The sequence below is a fragment of the Drosophila takahashii genome, chromosome 2L (assembly GCF_030179915.1).
Source record: "Drosophila takahashii strain IR98-3 E-12201 chromosome 2L, DtakHiC1v2, whole genome shotgun sequence".
Lineage (NCBI taxonomy): Eukaryota > Metazoa > Arthropoda > Insecta > Diptera > Drosophilidae > Drosophila > Drosophila takahashii.
In genome coordinates, this window is record NC_091678.1 from 20,267,028 (window position 1) to 20,280,674 (window position 13,647).

At 41.9% G+C, this 13,647-nt stretch overlaps 6 protein-coding genes across 9 annotated transcripts in view; 1 reads left to right on the forward strand and 5 right to left on the reverse strand.

The window, feature by feature from the left end:
- Positions 1–942: 942 nt before the first annotated feature.
- Positions 943–1,426, reverse strand: LOC108057552 (uncharacterized). Its single transcript, XM_017141850.3, has 2 exons — positions 1,214–1,426; positions 943–1,155 (listed from the first exon to the last, which is right to left on the reverse strand). The coding sequence occupies exons 1-2, from the start codon at positions 1,424–1,426 to the stop codon at positions 943–945; spliced, it is 426 nt and encodes a 141-aa protein (XP_016997339.3).
- Positions 1,427–1,545: 119 nt separating this feature from the next.
- On the reverse strand, positions 1,546–3,097 carry LOC108057549 (uncharacterized). Its single transcript, XM_017141846.3, has 3 exons — positions 2,822–3,097; positions 1,838–2,769; positions 1,546–1,780 (listed from the first exon to the last, which is right to left on the reverse strand). The coding sequence occupies exons 1-3, from the start codon at positions 2,997–2,999 to the stop codon at positions 1,676–1,678; spliced, it is 1,215 nt and encodes a 404-aa protein (XP_016997335.2). The 5' UTR covers positions 3,000–3,097; the 3' UTR covers positions 1,546–1,675.
- Positions 3,098–3,635: 538 nt separating this feature from the next.
- Positions 3,636–5,835, reverse strand: RtcB (RtcB RNA ligase). Its single transcript, XM_017141875.3, has 2 exons — positions 4,435–5,835; positions 3,636–3,913 (listed from the first exon to the last, which is right to left on the reverse strand). Exons 1-2 carry the CDS (start codon positions 5,725–5,727, stop codon positions 3,686–3,688), a joined length of 1,521 nt encoding a protein of 506 aa, XP_016997364.2. The 5' UTR covers positions 5,728–5,835; the 3' UTR covers positions 3,636–3,685.
- A 742-nt stretch (positions 5,836–6,577) lies between these two features.
- On the reverse strand, positions 6,578–12,689 carry LOC108057556 (uncharacterized). Of its 2 annotated transcripts, none has more exons than XM_070211658.1 (2): positions 12,555–12,689; positions 6,578–7,341 (listed from the first exon to the last, which is right to left on the reverse strand). In XM_070211658.1, exon 2 carries the CDS (start codon positions 7,333–7,335, stop codon positions 6,613–6,615), a length of 723 nt encoding a protein of 240 aa, XP_070067759.1. In that variant the 5' UTR covers positions 7,336–7,341; positions 12,555–12,689; the 3' UTR covers positions 6,578–6,612. The 2 variants fall into 2 exon arrangements, with proteins under 2 accessions (XP_070067759.1, XP_016997351.2); XM_017141862.3 differs by lacking the exon at positions 12,555–12,689 and adding an exon at positions 9,870–9,998.
- Positions 7,382–12,694, reverse strand: Alp12 (Alkaline phosphatase 12). Of its 3 annotated transcripts, none has more exons than XM_070211646.1 (2): positions 12,555–12,694; positions 7,382–9,625 (listed from the first exon to the last, which is right to left on the reverse strand). In XM_070211646.1, the coding sequence occupies exon 2, from the start codon at positions 9,590–9,592 to the stop codon at positions 7,805–7,807; it is 1,788 nt and encodes a 595-aa protein (XP_070067747.1). In that variant the 5' UTR covers positions 9,593–9,625; positions 12,555–12,694; the 3' UTR covers positions 7,382–7,804. The 3 variants fall into 3 exon arrangements, with proteins under 3 accessions (XP_070067747.1, XP_070067744.1, XP_016997341.2); XM_070211643.1 differs by lacking the exon at positions 12,555–12,694 and adding an exon at positions 9,870–10,010; XM_017141852.3 differs by lacking the exon at positions 12,555–12,694 and adding an exon at positions 9,870–10,010 and having other exon boundaries at positions 7,383–9,614.
- Positions 10,001–13,647, forward strand: part of Pax (paxillin) — a 29,457-nt gene continuing 25,810 nt past the window's right edge. The window contains exon 1 of the mRNA XM_017141858.3: positions 10,001–10,352. Within this exon, the coding sequence (XP_016997347.1) occupies positions 10,340–10,352 (13 nt within the window). The 5' untranslated portion in view covers positions 10,001–10,339. The remainder of the gene's footprint in view (positions 10,353–13,647) is intronic.

Genomic DNA, 13,647 nt, shown 5'->3' on the forward strand with positions numbered 1-13,647 from the left:
ACAAAAAAGCTACACAAAAAAAAAAACACACACTTTTGGCCCCCAAATGAAGCCAATAAAAACCCCAACGAAACTGAAAGTTTATTTCATCCATAGCCGATTGGTCTCTCGCGACTTTTAAGTATTGTAAATATAAATTATTAAAACACACGTACAACTAATGCTATACAAATATATACATATATATATACTTACGGAATTCTACTTGCATATATATTTAAAAATTATTGTGTCTATGGAAAAATGCTGCAAACATATAAATTACCGTGAGTCGGGACACGATCAAATAAAAGTCTACATTTTGAGAAACTTCACAATGTTGTACTCTTGTTTTTTGGGAATTTGTGTTGTAATATTCCTACATTTACTTCTCCATTTAATGGTCAACACTTTTGGTGCTCTTCAGCTTCAGCAATCTAATTTCCAGAGGTCATAAAATATATCCACTTGGGAGCTGCAAATGCATTGCAATTCGCTTACACAATCCACAAGTCAATAAGGGAGCGACCGAGCTGCAAATGCAATTGATTTTATTTATTTACAGGTGAATTAGGGTCGGCTGATTAATGCATGTGGCTCGAATGGCTTTCTAGGCAGATAAGTGGACTTCGAGGTACCATAAATGCCACCACAATTAATTCAGAGCTGGATGTGTGTAATAAATGCGATAAGAGATAAATTGTGCAGATAAAGGAGCGCCAAATATTGAGATATATATTGAAAGCTCATTTGGCAAGAAGTAAACTTGATAGAGAAAAACAAAGGCTTTAATTTGCATTTGATATCTAAACAATTTATTTTTGCTCACCTTTGAGTTCTGTCACTTCGACATATTTTTATGGACCATAATGATTAATGATTAATTTTTATTCATTTTTGTAGAGCCAGCAATTTACTAGCTCGGATTTTGATTAATTAATTCTAATGCCATTAAGATTCAAGTTAATGTAAAACTAGTCCGTAACGCTTGTCTTGCGTTGGGCTTTTACGTTCGGGTTCTAGAATTCCTACAGAAACTTGCTGCCTATAAGTGCGACGGTTCTTTCGAGATGCTGGATTATCCTCCTCGTCCCTGTGAATAACACCTACGGCCTCCGCCTTAACTTTCATCAATTCCTCACGTAGCCACTGATTTTGGACAGCAAGTAGGTCCATCTGTTCTCAAATCACAATCAGTTATATTTCAAATATATGTTTTTACTGCAGCACTTACACTTTCTAATTCGAATTCCATTTCGGCTATAACGTCATACGCCTTATCCAGCTCCTCTTTAACAAGGACCATCTCATTCCTTTGCAAATCGTGTTCACTGTGTTCGCAATAGCAGTTAAAATACCCACTTGTATTGTACTTAGGGAATAGTAAAATTTTACTTTTAAGGGGATTCACATTTCTGTGTTTGCAGTGGCACTTTGTGCGATCCATTACCGTTACCGACCAGTTTAAAAGTCAAAATGAGCTTTTCGTTTCGTTTTGAAGATATATATACATAGGTTGGGGCAATCACCCCCAATTCCGATAGAGACAAATGATAAGTGATAAGGTATTTTTTAATGTTTTTCTGTGGAACTGATTAAACTTCATTTGTGTGAAATGCGATTACCTGGGGATTTATTGCAATCTGAGTCGGTTTTTTACTACTAATATTAGTAAACAGTTGAAACTTATGTTAATTTATTCAGAATGTAATTCGATTTCCACAAATCGTGAGCTCCAAATATCCAAAAGTATGGGTTCGAATGTGATTTTTAAATTAGGATAATCCACAGTCGGTAGAATCTATGATGGTAAATAATGTTAGGTGTACGACTAGAACTACTATTCAAGTAAACGTACCTTTTCGGGATCCAATCCTGTGTTGTGGAGATGCAGCGTCAGCGGATAGCTGCGTTTGACCAGAATATTTGAGATGTGCGGGTTGCTAGGATCCACCGACTGACAGCTCATCTTGGAAGACGACAGGTTGAGGATCCTGAGCGTGGGACACAAATCTATACAATTCCACAAATGGGTGGGCGAGGGTACATCGCGCATCTGCAGCAAATGCAGCTCCTCCAGTTTGGGCAGCTTGTGGCATATGGCATGCAGCGCGTGCGAATCGATGTCATCTTCGTGCAGGGCCAGCCGGCGAAGATTGGTCATGTGCAGGATACTTTCCGTCATCCGTTCACTGCTCCAGAAGGAGTCGTTGAAGAGCAGCGATCGCACCTTGAGCGGCTTGTGCCATGCCACCATATGCAGCAGGAACTCATGGTAGTCCCGCGTGTAGAAGGCCAGGCGGCGGAAGTGCGGCAGATTCAACAGTCGCGGCATGAAGTCGTCCAGCAAGTGGTGGTCGTCGATGATCAGCTCCTCCAGCGTGGAACACCGGGTGACGGCCACCACCCCCTCGCCCAGATTCACATTGTATCCATAGTAAAGCAGGGTCAGCTTGGTCAGCTTTAGGCTGCCGAAGATCTCCTCAAAGTGGCCCGTTTCCAGGTACTCGCACCAGGTGAGATTCAGCTCCTTCAGCTGCGCCCAGCGCCACAAGTAACGCCCTGTGGTGCTGCTATTGAGGGTGAGGCTGGTCAGGTGGGGGAACAGCTCGGTCAGCAGCAGGGTCTCCTCGTCGGCCTCCTCGAGGTTGTAGTCCATTTGGCAGTCGAGCGATCGGAGGTTGGGAAATCTATAATCCTTCCACTTCGCCAGCAGATCTCTACTGGCACTGGGTAGATTTAACCGCTCCACCGATCCCGACCAACTATTTAGGCAATCCTGCATCAGTTCTAGGTAAAAACTAACATTATTAAGGAATCAATAGACCGATGGTGTGCTAACTCTCAATTCTGTCCAGCAATTCCAGGTCGTCTCGGTTAAGGGTCGCTGATTTTAGACGAGTCCAGTGGTATATTACGTAGTACGAGACTCGTTCGTTGACTTGGGCCAGCGATAACTGATCACTCATGGGCAGGAACTTCAGGATATTTATCCATATATCTTCATTAATATTTTCCATTCTTAATATTTTAATTTTGAGTAGTAAATTAATAAACAAAACAAAACAAATCGGAACTGTCAGTCAGCTGATTAGCTTGCGGATCGAGTGTTTAGTGAACTTCTGTGTGAATGGCAAACTAAAAACCGTTAGCTTTGATTTTTAATTTAATCTATAGAACGAAAAAACTAGGAATAACATAAAATCATTTCCATTCTTAATAATTTAATTTTGAGTAGAAAAAAAATCAGCTGATTAACTTGCGGATCAAATGTTAAGTAAACTGTTGGATGCCTCTTCGTGAATGGCAAACTAAAAACCGTTAGCTATGATTTTCAATTTAATCTATAAAACCAATAATCTAGGAAAAACACAAAATCATTTCCATTCTTAATCATTTAATTTTGAGTAGTAAATTAATAAACAAAACAAAACAAATCGGAACTGTCAGTCAGCTGTATAACTTGCGGACCGAATGTTAAGTGAACTTCTGTGTGAGTGGCAAACAAAAACCCGTTAGCTTTGATTTTTAATTTAATCTATAGAACCAATAATCTAGGAAAAATATAAAAATTATTAATACAAGTACATAAATAACTAATTACAAAGTTAACTTTGAGTTATACAAGTTTAAGAGTAATTTTTACGATCAACAGGTATTATAAATTATAAATCTTTATTGGTTTAATCACAAAAATAAATTAAAGTCAGCCCTTGATGACCGCAATGGGTCGCATTTTGATGCATTTCTTGCTTATACCCGCCCCATGACAGGTGTCGACCACATCGGTCACGTCCTTGTAGGACTCGGGAGCCTCCTCCATGACCAACTTGGGCGAGGCCACTCGAATGGCGATGCCCAGCTGATCCAGCTTGTCCAGCACCTCCTTGTAGTCCAGATTGCGGCGAGATTTGGCACGAGATAGAGCGCGACCCTAAGGATCACAAATAAGAGATTAATTTAGGGATACAAAATAAGTAATAACCTTATTCTTATCAAATAGGAGAGAGTTTTCATAAAGATGACTCTAAATGAATGCATATTTTCATATTTACAAGTCAGCTTGATAACACTAGTTTACAAAATAATATTATTGGAGTGCTCCATAAAAATTCTGTTAGTGCTAGAGCCCTAGATCACGAAAATATTTTTTTGGCACTGATTTTTTTTTAAAGATTTGTTTTAAAATGTTTAACTTCGGACTTTTTTTTAAATTTTTTCTTACATCTCGGCTTATATCTACCCAATTGGGCCAGTTTTCGTTTAATTTTAAAGTCAATAGATCAGAGCTTAATTTTTTATACAGATCAAAATGATTGGATAAGCTATGGCAGCGCAGAAGCTCGACAAATATGAAAAATGTGGTTTTTGGTCGATTGTAAGTCGGCTGTATATAACGTAAAAACTCGAAATAAAATCTTAATCTTGAAAAATCTTAACTTAAAGATAACTCACCGCTCCGTGGCAGGTGCTGCCGAATGTCTCCTGCATTCCCTGCTCCGTTCCGGTCAGCACGTAGCTGCAGGTGCCCATGGTTCCACCGACCAGGACGGGCTGCCCTGTCAACTGATAGTCCACTGGGATCAGGGGATGGTGTGGCGGAAAGGCACGCGTCGAACCCTTGCGGTGGACCAGCAGCTTTCGCTCCCTGCCGTCCACAATGTGGTTCTCCACCTTGGCAATATTGTGCGACACATCGTAGATCACATGCATGTCGAGATCATCGGGGGTGGTGTTGAACATCTTGGCGAAGGCCTGGCGGGTCAGGAAAGTCATGGAGCTGCGGTTGACCCAGGCAAAGTTGGCGGCCGCTGCCATGGCCTTCAGATAGTCCTGTCCCTCCACCGAATTGATCCTGGCGCAGGCCAGCTGTCGGTCATTCACCTCGATCTTGTCCCGCTTCATGGCCTTCTCCATCTGGACCAGGGCATCGGTGGCCACCTGGTGGCCGAAGCCACGGCTGCCCGAGTGAATCATCACCACCACCTGGCCCCTCTCCTCGATGCCCATCTTGGAGGCGCTCCACTTGTCGTAGATCTCGTCTACCACCTGGATCTCGGCGTAGTGATTGCCCGCACCCAGGGTGCCCAACTGGGGCAGTCCTCGCTTCTTGGCCCGCATGCTCACCTTGGCCGGATCGGCGTTCAGCATGCGGCCGTACTCCTCGCAGTGCTCCTTGTCCTCCGCCCAGACATAGCCCTCCCGCAGCGACCAGTCCATGCCCATTTCCAGGGCCTCCTCCAGATCGCGGGCATTCATCGGTATAATGCCCTTGGAGCCCACGCCCACGGGGATGTGATCGAACAGGGACTGCGCGAGCTGCTCCTTCACCGGCTGCACGTCCTTCTCGTAGAGATTGGTGCGCAGCAGCCGGACGCCGCAGTTGATGTCGAAGCCCACGCCACCGGGACTCACAACAGACAGGGGATCGTCCATGTCGAAGGCGGCCATGTTGCCGATGGCGAATCCGTAGCCGGAATGAATGTCGGGCAGTCCAATGGACCGACCCACGATGCCCGGCAGGGCAGCCACATTGGCTATCTGCTTGACGCCAGGCAGGAATCCACCGACGGCTCCCGGGCGACACGAGTTCTTCAGCTCCTCCAGCATCAGGCGCTCCAGGCGACTGTTCACATAGAAGCAGCCCTCCACATTCATATTCGGCTGAAAGCCCTTCTTGATCCGCCAGCAGTGGTCGCTCACCTTCTCCAGGTACTTGAGCTCATCGTTGTACGGACGCACCACCATCCTGGTTTTCGGGGGGTTTACTTGGCCAGCTAAGTCGGTTGCTATTTATAAGGTCGCTATTTCGTCAGTTTTTTGCATTGCATGCCGGCATGAAATAGCGATGGGAGAAGTGGCGGGGCGAATTGGTATCGATGTTTTTCCAATGAGCCATTGGGGCGATAGGTCGATAAACCCGTATTAAAAAAATTAAAATGTAACGTTACAAAATTATAACTACAAACTAAAAGCTTTTTATTTCTTTATTTAAAAACGTATTAGCTACAAAACTAAAACTACTACTAATTATTATTAAATAAATTAAGGTTTTTGGGATACGAAACGAAAATGGACCTATTTTATACGCTTACAATTGTATAAAATGCTTGCCTACTTATAACATTGAAGATCTTAGTATTGAGCAACTTTTTTGAATTGCATTGAACTTAGCGCCACAAAACTTTAATTCAATTTTGGTAGCTGTCTCAGCCAAAAAATAATTTTACTCGGTAACTTTAAATTGTACACTGATTTGTGAATTATTATTATTGTTATTATTTTCAAAATGTCTTCAGAAGTTACTCGATTACCAAAATGTTCAGATGCACTATTGCTTCCATAAATGTAACTGATTTATATACAATGTTTATAACAACATTCATTCAGTGAACTATTATAACAACTTTGAACCAAAAAAAAATATATTTTATTTTTTACGAATTTTGTTTTATTATATAAAAATAATAATATGAATCCAGTATTTTTAACAATCATTTGAGTATAAGAAAATTACCTTAATAAAGCAATTTTTTAAATGCATTCATTCCCTTTTCAATAAAAGTCAGTATAATATTTAATCTAGGAACTATTAACTAACCCATTTCCCCTGAGATCTTTTAGCATGAGTCTTTATAATGCCTTGAAATATTCATTGTAGTATTTATAGTAGTTTTGAATGTACACAGGATCACCATATATCTTAAAATCGCTTTTGATAAGGTCAGTGATCAGGAAACTCAGGTTCGGGCACTGCTCAGCCAGATGTTCAGGTGAAAAGGGCACAGGTCCAAGGATTGTGATGTGGATGAGTTTCAGAGATGGCAACCTGTTGAGTATTTGGGGTTGCAGATAAGAATCACCCGTCTGGTTGTTCACATGGAGTAGAGCGAGGGCCTTCAACTTATCTGCCGATTCTAAGAGCTGCGCTATCTGATAATCGCGCACATCGCAGTGACGCATGTCCAAAAATAACAGCGATGGAACCACTTGTCTCACGGCTTCTACCATATTAAATGACCACTTGGCATGATCTAACTTTAAGGCTTTTATCCGGCGAGTCTCGGAGGCTCCTTGGCACAAGGGTTTCAGGTATCGCAGGATGTCTTCGTCCTTGGTGGAGTAGCCCACGTTTATGTGCAGACTGTTCAGATGGTGACCCAGTTTTATCAATAGGTCTTCATTGAAAACAGGAGGTGTTCTCATGGTGAATTTGAAATCCTTAAATCGGTGGAGTTGTCTTTCGATGGCCGCATTGAAACATTGAATTGCATTGTAGAGCGGCAGTAGTTCATCTAATTTTAAGTAGCTAAATATAACTTCCAAACAATCGTCGTTTAGTTGCAGCAAGTCCATTTTTAACTAAAAAAAACACAATAAAACAGTCATCTTTAATGAATATAGGTTTATTAACAGGGTTTATTTCTACAGGTATATAATTCTATACAAGCCTTCAAGTTCACGTTCAAAAAGCTTCTAAAGCAATCCTCATTTTGGCTGTTAAGATAATGAATATTATTGCAGGTTTCACTGCGTAAAAAATCTGAAGAGAGGAGAGATATTAAGCAGAGAAACCTATTTAAAGAAACGAATAAAATACAACTTTTGAAATAAAAATAAAATTCAACGATCTTATATCTAAAATCCTTAAACATCAACTTTTAATATTTCTTAGGTATCCAAACCCATAGGAAACTATTTAGCCAGTTCTTAATCTTAAGTCCTTTTCTAGTTCTATCTCTATTACAACGTAGCTGGGCAAGAAAATATTTGTTTCTCTTAAATATATATTTTAACATTAGAGGGTAAAGGTAATTGTGTTCTTCTATATGGGCGTAAATTCAGCCAGTGTTTCGGCAATGGAGCTATCCCGGAATCGTCCGATTCGAAGAGCGTAGGATATGGCGTGTGCCACGTAGCTCTGTTCGTGGACCCCGTGGAACAGATAGGACATGGCACCATCTGCGTGGATCGTCACATCCGATCCGCCGTGTAGATTTTCGTCCGTGTTTATGGCTGCCTGCTGGGTGTATTCCCAGTCGGATGTATTGTCCTCCGTGGGATCTCTACGGTTCTGTGTGCTGGGATCCACCTGAAATCCTTGATAGCTGGTTCCGTACGTCAGCGTGGTGTAGGGCGTCTGTTCTGTTTTTGAGTTTCCCGCAAAACCCAATATACTGGCTCCTCGATCTGGGTGCCCATTAATGGTCAGGCTATGCGAATGATCGGCGGTCACGATAACCAGGGTTTCATCCAAGCGATCAGTTGACTTGAGGAACGAGAGTGTTGACTCGACGGCCTTGTTCAGTTCGAGAACCTCGTGCAGAGCCTTGCGAGCTTTTCCCCGATGATGGGCCTGATCGATTAGGCCAGCCTCGACCACCAGCAAGAATCCCTTGTCACTGTTACCCAAAACTTGGAGGGCTTTTTGGGTCATATTCGATAGCGAGGGCATTCCGGCATCACTTTGATCTCGCTCGTGATCGTACATCAAATGACCATTGGCAAAGATGCCCAAGACATAGTCAACATTCTGAGCATCGAGATTATAGAGCTCGCGATTATTTTGTACTACGGCATGTGAGACACCCTCATCCTCTTTCCTAAGCCTCCAATCTCGGATGAGGTCTCGTCCATCCTTCGACATGCTGGCCCAAGTGTCCAGGGGATCGGCTGGTGAATCGGTGACATTGGACACGAGCATCTGACGACCGCCGCCCATGATGACATTGATTCTCTGACCGGTGGGCTGTTCGATCAGCTGGCGGGCTATATCCATACAACCCTGATCCTGGGCCTCTGCTGGCATCCCAGTTTCGCACTCCCAACGGCGGTCGGGAACGTGGGCATAGAGGGCAGCCGGAGTGGCGTGAGTTACCCGGGTGGTGGTCACGAAACCCGTTCGCATTCCGTCCACCTGAGCCCACTTGAGGATCGTCTGGACATGGTGATCCTCCTGCAGGGAGGCGGCACAGTTTCCCAGCGGCACATTCGAATCCACTCCGCCCGTTTCGTAGTTAACCTTAACTCCTCCGAAGAGCGCAGTGGCCGTGGAGAAGGAATCCGGAACTTGTTTATCCGCACAATAGGTTTTTAACAAACCCATTTCGGGAAACTGCTCCCAACGGAGAAGTCCCTCCTCCTTGAAACCGTAAATCCTTGCCGCCGTCACTGTATTCGGTCCCATTCCATCGCCCACGAATAGAATCACATTCTTGGCTCGACGGCGATTAAATTCCCGGGAAACAGCCTTTTGCAGCTCCTCTATACCCAGATCGTACCACTCCTTCTGCTCCTGGGGCAGATTAACCGGCCAATAGGTCACCGTTTCCATGTCGCCCACATCGCCGGACATTCCGTAGTGCACCACAAAGCCAATACACATGGCGGTCATCAGAAGGGCCGAGAAGATCACGGATATGATGAAGAGTCGGGATCTGAACCATTTCGAGTGTTGAACGGGATTACTTCCGTCATTTCCCTGGCTACTTCCGATCTCGACATTATCCTTTGCGCTAGGATCCAAATTATTCAGCTGCACCTCCGTCATGTCCGCATCGCTCAGCTTTCGAAACTTGGTGCTTTTTATCGGCGCCTCACTTCTTTTTTCCATTTCACGTCTGGATGGGCCTAATCTTTATACAGACTGAAAATGCGAGATATATTGCAGATTGTTAACTAATCATTGTTTACCACAGATAAAAGGCAATTTATAGACAGAGAAACGTAACTGGCATTGATATTTTGGTATTTTTCGCGTGGGTTTTAAAATGTAACTTCATTTATAACTAACTAATTAAAGATAATTATAATGTTCTAACTCATCTTTTAAACTAGTAGAATTTCAAAGTCAGTTATAGATAACCGTTATTTTAGGAGTATTTTATTACCACTTGGATTCCAATTGGCTCGGTGCGATAGTTCCAACGATACCGATAGCCCTATCGATAGAATATCAGCTGTTTTGCCTCTCTCGCGTTGCCCAAGCGCGCTTGTGTGTGTCTGTGTCTGTGTACGTGCTCCAATGTTTTTTTGTATTGTTTATGACCGCCGCTCCAAAATTAAAGTGATTCATATATAAAACTCGTCTCCAACTCGCGGCGAAATCCACCGATACTCGCCATTCGGCCGCTGGCAACAGCTTAAAATTAGTCTCGATTCCAACTCCGCGGTTTTCGAGTCGCGAGTGTAAAAGTAGAAAAAATTGTTTGCGTGGATTTGTCGCTCTTCGCGTTCAATCAGCATCAATTAAAGACGCGTGTGCCTGTGCCAAATAAATCCAGAAAACTGAGCATTCCACTTGGAAAAGAGCGGAGAGCGCACACCAACACACAAAGCGGGACAAAAACAATTCAACGCAATGGATGATTTGGGTAAGTGGTCCACTTTTCCCCAGACGAAAAGAAAATATACTTCGCGAACTAAAGAATTCCGCAGCATGAAAACTGTGACGTAGACAAACAGCACAAAGATAATGCTCCCACTTCAAGGTCAGTCGCTAATTGGAGTTAATTAGTATGCTGTAGGGCATTCTCACAATGTCCGCTAGGTGGCGACACCGAAAGACGGAAATCTCACGGATGAATAATTTTCGTTTACAGTGAGGAGCGGCTAAGTCGAACTTTTTGTTTGTTTATTAACTGACTCATTTGTATAAATCAACCTACTGTGCCATAAATAAACTAAAGAAAAATTTAAAATATTTAACAAATTAAATCCAATCAAATTAAATGTTAAAATAATAATATTAGAGTAGAAATAAAAAAAAGATATACATTTTCGCAACAATATTGTTTTTTGAGGTTTGTTTCATGATTACAAATATTTACTGTATCTTATCGTTAGCATACAAGCATTAATCACGATTAAAAATGGTTGTGTTACGTGTTCTTGATGAACAAATCCAAGTGCCCGTCTTATCGCTAAATCCGTAAATTTATATAAAGGAGTGATTCCCGTCATTTGGGAAGTGCTTTTCGCACGAGTTTTGCATTCCTTGCATTTTTATGATTTATCCGAATACCTGGAAATCGAACATAAAAACATTAAGGCCCCCACTTCCAGTGTGAGATCATTCACGATTCCTCAAGGCAAAGAGGGTGTGGTTTTCCGCAGCTCTCAGTTCAAAACCCTTGGACTTTTAGTGAATGATTTGATATGAGAGCGCGAGCTGATCCGCCGGGCAGCTTTATTTGTTTTCTTTTGCTGCCAGCGCTCTTTTAGTCACCATCAGCAAAATAAAAGTGTATTTGTCGTCTTACTTTATTTTCTTTATGACACAATTCTTCGCTGTTTACAGTCTCTCTCCGTGTTCTTCTGAATGTCTTTCTATAAAGCAAGAAGAAATGAAGAAAATCTCGCTCATGGAAGTGCAGCCAACTCTCCATGTGGATATGTGTGTAATCTTGTTATTTTTTTCTGCCCAGACATTCTTAAGAAATGACTAAAGGCCATGTCACAAACACTCTCGAAACATTCCAGCTGACTGACAATTCCACCTACGCACAGTGGTCTTAGACCCGCAAAAATGTAAATCTGCAGGACACTGTTATGAATTTAAGATGAAGTATTTTGAAAGCAAATAAGAACTTACTTAAGGATAAATATGAATATAGAATTAAAAAAAAGACAGCAAAATGTAAATGTGATCTAATATTTTCTAAATCCTAGTTGTGATCAATTAAAAAACCCATTTTACAAACACTTTCGAAAAATTCTAGCTGATTGACAATAACAACGCACATTCATCATCTCAACTCAAATCCTTCGCCCAACAAGTTTCACTCTAATTGTCAATGAGTTCGCACAGGAAGTTGGGGCTTGATCTTCATCTTCATCTCGATCTTCTTCACCGGCTTCAATTGCATCAATTGTGATTTGCAGCCATTAGTGAGTGCGCGCCCACTTCATCGCCCACTCGACACGCAATGTCTTCTGTTCGTGTTGCGTGTGCGCACTGTAACAGCAGTGACGAGATGATCTGTTGAGATCGGTTAAGTCTGGGCCTTGAGGGTCGACGGCGTTTTCCACCAAGAGTAACACTCCAACTGCGTTGCAATGCAGGGGAGATCGTTGATGGTTGGGGAAACTGCATGAACAGTGGGACAAAAGGTTTACAACGTATGCCTCGAAAATTAAAATATTCCAACGCAACTCGGCTAAATCTGGGGTTAAATGTACTCCCGTTAAACCCATTTATCGCGCCATGACTGTGCGCAACAGCCGCAAAATTGAAAGCTATGATAGTCAGATCGAAACACTTGATACGTTGATCGAAAGGCGTTATTATTGTGTTCAAATTTACGAAATCTTTTAATAAGTCGATTGAGTCAGGCAAAATTAAAGTGAAAGTATAAAAAAAAAATTCTCATAGTAACCAAATTGTGCTGAAAAACGTTTGTTTTACCACTTTTATAAGGGGTATTTATTGTTTGTCAAAAAACTTGATATAAGAACAATTTTGTGATTGATTTTGTTTTATTGATTTGAGCTGTTGTAGTACTATAATGTAAGTACAATACCAATTCGAAATAAACAAAAAAAGTATTGATTTAATTTGTTTTTCTTTTACTCACGTTTTCGTTATATTTTGACAAAAGGGAAAGGTCGTTTTTCTTGGCAGCTAGCCCACTGTTCACGAACCCAAAGGAAAGCTCTTAACGGGCGACAATATTGTTGTCCGCTCTGGTTTACGTTCCTTGTTCCTCCCACTTGCGGTCGAAATGCTCCGCCACAGGCCGCAATGCAAAATGAAAAGCCACTCCAAAAGCGAATGAAAAGCGACTTTATAGCGAAAACAGCTCTTGCTCTTCCTCTCATCATTAAATGGCTCTCTTGGCACTCAGAAAAACTCATTGAACAGGAAATATTTTAAGACCACATCTGAATTAAAGTTATGACAAGATATAGTTTAGTGCTAAGCAATTGGTTTTTATACCCTTGCAGAGGGTATTATGATTTCAGTCAGAAGTTTGCAACGCAGTCAAGGAGACGTTTCCGACCCCATAAAGTATATATATTCTTGATCAGCATCACTAGACGAGTCGATCTAGCCATGTCCGTCTGTCCGTCCGTCTGTCCGTCCGTTTCTACGCAAACTAGTTTTTATTTAGCACAAATAATAATATTTTATTTTAATTAGTACCCGTGGGCTGTTTAAAATATTTATTAACGCCAGATTGTAAAATCTTTAACATTTTATTTATTTTAATATTATTAAGTGACTAAAGGTACCACTAATATTTTAATTGATATGAGGAAAACGCACTCGCTTCCTTAACGTACATATGTGTTTCTTCTTCTATGTTGTTTCTGTTTTTTTCTTTGTGTAAAAATATGTTTTATTTAAAAGTGTTTTACGAACCACACACGGTATATTTTTTTTCAAGTGCAGTTTGTTTACCTGCTCTCAAACACTGGGGCTCTCCCAGTCTTCCGCTCTTTATGAACGACCACGAGAGCCGGAGAGCTCTTCTAATGGAGCCCGAGCACTGGGTCCCCATTGGATTTCAGTCGATTGCGACGCTCTTACTGAAACGCGAGCGCAGCGCGTGTGTTTCTTCGGAGGGCTCTCGGTTTTTGGTCTCCCAACTGAGTCCTACGATCTCTAGGAATAATAAATAAAATATGTGAAAACACACTGCCAAAGTGCAGTCAAAAGTGCACAGA

Bases quoted from the DNA above. Each gene is read 5' to 3' on its own strand.
- LOC108057552 (XM_017141850.3), bottom strand. From the start codon at position 1,426: ATGGATCGCACAAAGTGCCACTGCAAACACAGAAATGTGAATCCCCTT. The intron at 1,156-1,213 runs GTAAGTGCTGCA...ATTTGAGAACAG, and splicing joins TGGAATTCGAATTAGAAAGT to ATGGACCTACTTGCTGTCCA.
- LOC108057549 (XM_017141846.3), bottom strand. From the start codon at position 2,999: ATGGAAAATATTAATGAAGATATATGGATAAATATCCTGAAGTTCCTG. The intron at 2,770-2,821 runs GTTAGCACACCA...GTTTTTACCTAG, and splicing joins ATTGCTGGACAGAATTGAGA to AACTGATGCAGGATTGCCTA. The intron at 1,781-1,837 runs GTACGTTTACTT...TTACCATCATAG, and splicing joins CAGGATTGGATCCCGAAAAG to ATTCTACCGACTGTGGATTA.
- RtcB (XM_017141875.3), bottom strand. From the start codon at position 5,727: ATGGTGGTGCGTCCGTACAACGATGAGCTCAAGTACCTGGAGAAGGTG. The intron at 3,914-4,434 runs GTGAGTTATCTT...TGTGATCCTTAG, and splicing joins GCAGCACCTGCCACGGAGCG to GGTCGCGCTCTATCTCGTGC.
- LOC108057556 (XM_070211658.1), bottom strand. From the start codon at position 7,335: ATGGACTTGCTGCAACTAAACGACGATTGTTTGGAAGTTATATTTAGC.
- Alp12 (XM_070211646.1), bottom strand. From the start codon at position 9,592: ATGGAAAAAAGAAGTGAGGCGCCGATAAAAAGCACCAAGTTTCGAAAG.